Source organism: Athene cunicularia, assembly GCF_003259725.1.
Source record: "Athene cunicularia isolate RWA chromosome 6 unlocalized genomic scaffold, athCun1 chr6_part1, whole genome shotgun sequence".
Classification (NCBI taxonomy): domain Eukaryota; kingdom Metazoa; phylum Chordata; class Aves; order Strigiformes; family Strigidae; genus Athene; species Athene cunicularia.
This window is the reverse complement of record NW_020799105.1, coordinates 10,659,367-10,663,827: the sequence shown is the minus strand read 5'-3', so window position 1 is coordinate 10,663,827 and position 4,461 is coordinate 10,659,367. Positions and strand designations below refer to the sequence as shown.

General features: G+C 58.2%; 1 protein-coding gene across 1 annotated transcript; it reads right to left on the bottom strand.

Moving 5' to 3' along the window:
* Positions 1–688: 688 nt before the first annotated feature.
* Positions 689–4,450, bottom strand: SLC25A28 (solute carrier family 25 member 28). Its single transcript, XM_026851148.1, has 3 exons — positions 4,139–4,450; positions 3,197–3,253; positions 689–1,805 (listed from the first exon to the last, which is right to left on the bottom strand). The coding sequence occupies exons 1-3, from the start codon at positions 4,359–4,361 to the stop codon at positions 1,288–1,290; spliced, it is 798 nt and encodes a 265-aa protein (XP_026706949.1). The 5' UTR covers positions 4,362–4,450; the 3' UTR covers positions 689–1,287.
* Positions 4,451–4,461: the final 11 nt, after the last annotated feature.

Here is a 4,461-nt window from a genome sequence, read left to right as displayed (position 1 = left end):
AGATAGTTCAGTGCTCAGCACACAATCTGTGGAGGCTGGCTCACAGGTCCAGGGCTGGGTGGGACCCTGAAAGTTGGTATCAAGACAATTAACTGAACAGTCAAAAAATAAGCTATTCTATTAATTATTAGATTGGAAAAAATGTTAGCACTTTGAGCAAGTGTGTTGGTAGAGTTTTAAGATGCTCTTCAAGTATCAAACTAGTTAAATTACTCAAAATCAGGAGGCAAAAGCCCTGCCAAGCCCCAAACCTCTATGTGAGGTGCACAAAGCTCTCCAGCCTCAGCCGGTGCCAAAATTCCTGTGCTGTCCCCAACACACATAACCCAGGACCCTCCTGCCATCACCTCTGTTCAGAGTGGTTTGGAGGCATCCTGAAGATATCTGGTCACACTGAGGGTGTGGGACTGCCTGGCTGAGGAGTATGAATCTCAGCTTCTGCAGGGGGGCCACAACCCATGCCAGCAGCAGGTGATGGGCCACAAGCCAAAGGGGATGGGGTTCACCCTCCTCCTTGCACACTGCCAGGGTGGCTGGGCCAGGCAGGCCCCCTCCTCTCACTGCCACTCCCAGACCCCATTTCCCTTGTGCCTCTGGCACCCATCAGAAGAGCTCAGCACCGGGCACAGTCAGGAAGATTGCAGTGCTGGGAGCTGGGCCATGCGGGAGTAAGAAGGGGTTGTGAGGATAGAGCAGAACTGTTTTTATTGGAGGTGTCAAGAGCAGGAACAGTAACAAACCTACAGGCTCCCCTCCTCAAGTGCCATCCTCCCCCCTGCCCACCACCACTGGGGCAGTCAGCATCATGTGTGCGTGCTACAAGACAACGGCAAGGCTTACATTTCGCTTCAGCCAAAAGCCAGACAAAGCCCCCCAGCATCCCGGGCAGTGCTGTCGCCGCCCCCTCCTTGGCGACTGCGAGCTCAGCTTGGACCTGCCAGTGGCAGGGCAGGATATTCACCTTCACCTTCCCCTCCGAAGAGGGGTGAGCTTTGCATGAGAGGAAGTTTTGGTTAAGGGAAGGACAGGAGCACAGCTCCACCGAAGTGCCAGGGGACATGACCTGGGCTGCAGCTCCCAGAAGGACATCTCAGAGGACCCCGGGAGAGAGCAAGCTGTGCAGCCTGAGCAGAGCTGCAGCAGCCACAGGCAAAAAATGGCATCGATAAACCCCGAAGGGCTTTGCTGCCTCCTCTCTTCAACACAAACCAAACTGAAAGGGAGAGGGGTCAGAAGACAAACCAGGAGGGGAGGTGAAGCAGGTCTGGAACAGCGTTCAGCTCTGGTTCATTTCCCAGCCCGCCGCTCCTCCTGGCGCTTGGTGAGAATGTATTTGAAGAACTCGTACACAGACCAGGCAATCGCCGTTGAGGGCATCTGATAAATGACTCTTGCCTGGACCCCTCTGAAGTAGGCAGTCACGCCGCCCACTTGGTACACCGTCCTGAAGGCATTGGCCATGCCTGTGATGTGTCCACTGATGTTGGAGCTCAAGGCCAAGGACTCCTGGGTGTTGAGCAGCGTTTTGCAAACGTCCAAAGGCGTAGTGGCAGCGGCAGCAACAGCCCCCGCACAGGCTCCGGAGACCACGTGGGAGCCTGGGTTGTACTGTCTGTGGGGGTTGAGCTGCTCTTGCAAGAACTCATAGGTCATGAAGTGAATGGCTTGGAAGGGGATGTTCATGGTGAGCTGGGTGGTGTAGCTGCGGTAGAAAGCTCCGGCCCCTTCATTACGCCACACAGCTCGCACACAGTCTGTCACACGCTGGTAAGGCGAGTTGTACATCTGCATCCTCTGTTTGACCACTTGGGACAAGATGGTGGCAGCCAGCAGCAGAGCCAGGACCCAGATGTAGAGTGGAAGAGAAGAGAGAAAGGGTAAGCACGAAGCCAGGCTTCTCCAAGTGCCTGGAGTTTGATCACACTGGGTTAAGAGCCAATGACGGAAAACTCAGACCAGCAGTGCCCTATGTGTCCCCAGGCAGGACTGCAACCATTTAAATCTGGCGAGGCATTGCTGTCGCGGAGACATCACTACCTGCAAAACCTGCAGCTGCTGCTGCCCCAGGAACAACCTGATACCCAAGTGCTTATAGTCTAGGTCCACCCTCACCCCCAAGAGGCTGAGTCTCCCCATCCACCATCGCAGAGCTACCACACAGCCAGGAGAACCCCCCCTGCATCTATGCTCTTTAGTTTCCAGGCAGCTCTTGATCTGGGTGAGCCTGTCCCTCCCCAGCCACCCCCACTGCAACCCAGAATAACCACAGCACGTTGCAGAGCCCACCAGTCAGGAATCGCTAGTGGCCACTGCCAAAACACAGCCACCCTGGGGCAATAACCAAATGCCAACCCCCCCCCCCCACACACATCCAAGAGTGGGGCAGGGGAGACTACAGCACAGCCTGTTGCTGTCCCACCTCCCCCATCTCAATGTGACAAGAAGCTAAAAATGATGTGACCAAAAACTACTACAGTTGTGATGACATGCTCCAGGAAACGGATGACAACTGTCTGGCCACACAGCTACCTGCTCCTCAGGGTCCCAGCCAGGCAGTGGCCAAGCAGGAGCCTTGCTGGGCCCAAATCAGCTGGAGTCTGCACCGTCACGAGCCTTCCAGTTTTAAAAGGAAAAATAATGTTTCCTTGTTATTCCTTCTTCTGTCCCCATGTTCAGAGACTTTAATTACAAACTCTCCTTTTTCATACATACCAGGTTCCAATCAGTATCTTCCAGACATTCCACAAGATCTCCCTTCTCCTGACTTCTCTAGCATGCTTTTTGTACCCCATTCTAATTTTCTTCTTGAACAGAGGCCCAGAACCATACCACATCTTTGCAAGATCTCATCACAGCAATGCCCAATTTCCACACACTTTCAGTACAGATCGCATCTCTCTTGCCTTCTTCCCTGCTTCAGGTAACTGTCATCAAACCCCTGGGCAAAAGGCCGGTACACTCCCAGCTCCTCCTAAGCTGGGGCCTGCTGCACTCCCCAGCATTAATCTCTTCTACCTACTCCCTCCATAATGTGCAGCCACTGGGCTCCCTAACTGGAGCTGCAGCCACTGGCCCCCAAAAGATCCTTGCAGTCAGGCGAGCAACGAGGAAATCACCCTCTGTGCGGCAGAGGGGACCTGAGCGCCGCGGGCAGCCCCCGATCCTCCCCTCCCCGGCAGGCCAGGACCATGGTTACCTTCGGCAGGGTTCATGGCTGCATCATGGAGCAACGTTGCTACACACCCGGCTGCACCTGCAAAACAAGAACTGCCAGATGTGAGGGGGGGGGAAGGCGAGGGACCCTGAGGCTCCACCACAGCCCCGAGTCCCCCATCAAAGCACAGGAGGAGGCCCCTGGACGAGGGCAAGATCCGAAGGTGGCTTCCATCTCCCCTTCAAAAGGCTGGCCAGTCCTCAGTGGTTCCCACCCAGAGAGAGCTCAAGAAAGAGAGGGAGAGGATTGCAACAGGCTGTCAAGTCCCGTGGTCTGACTGGGACTCACTTGGGCCCAGCTCTTGGGGGACAGGCCAATGTCACCAGCTGGCAGGGGCCGAGGGGACGGCGAGCGTCCCTGTGACCCACGGAGAAGGGAAAACCCGATGGCACTCCAGCGCAAGGCTGCTGAGGGTTGAATGTGCCCCACTCTCCCCTCGGCCCCATGCTTTCCCCACAGCCGCAGCTCCTTGAGACGAGTAACAGGCACCACGGCACGACCGGCTCCGAAACCACGTGGCACTCCTGGAATGAGCTCTGGCACCAACACACGGTGCCACGGCCAGTCCCAGCTCATCTGCAGGCAGCTCCCATCCACCGGCATCCTTCCGAGCCAGGGCCACTAACCTGCTTCAAGCCCAGACACCTGGGAGCGGCTCCGGCAGGCGCAGGACTGGTGCTTCCCCCTGCCCGGCACCACGCCAGCACGGCACCGTGCAGCCAGCTGGAGAGAGCACGGGGCCTCAGGACATCCACAGCACCCCGATCCCGCAGTGGCTGACGCCCCGCAGCTGAGCGGGGCCAGACCAGACCTCCCTACCACCAAAGCTCGTTCTCTCCCCACCCCACTCCCCACCCGGGCATGGTGGGTGGGTGGGTAGCCCCCGGCCCCCGTGGCCCCCCGCGGGGGCATCGGGAGCAGTACCGTTGGCCACATGGCTATTGCCCCCTGCGTGGATAACGTCGCTCAGCGTCTTTTTTAACTTTTCGTAGCAGGCGAAGTAGAGGGCATGGGCCGGGCCGGCGCCGGTGGCGGTGATGTTCATGCCCCGCATGGGCCGCCAGACGCCCTCGGTGCGGGCGATGCGCCACAGGGCCTCCAGCACATTCCGGTAGCGGGCGGCGGGCTCCGGCCGCAGGCTCTGCATCCGCGTCTGGAACACAAGGCCCGGGCGGGCGGCCCGTCACCCCCGCGGGCCCAGCGGGGCCTGGCCGGGGCAACTCCCGCCTCCCTCCCCGGTACGCCCC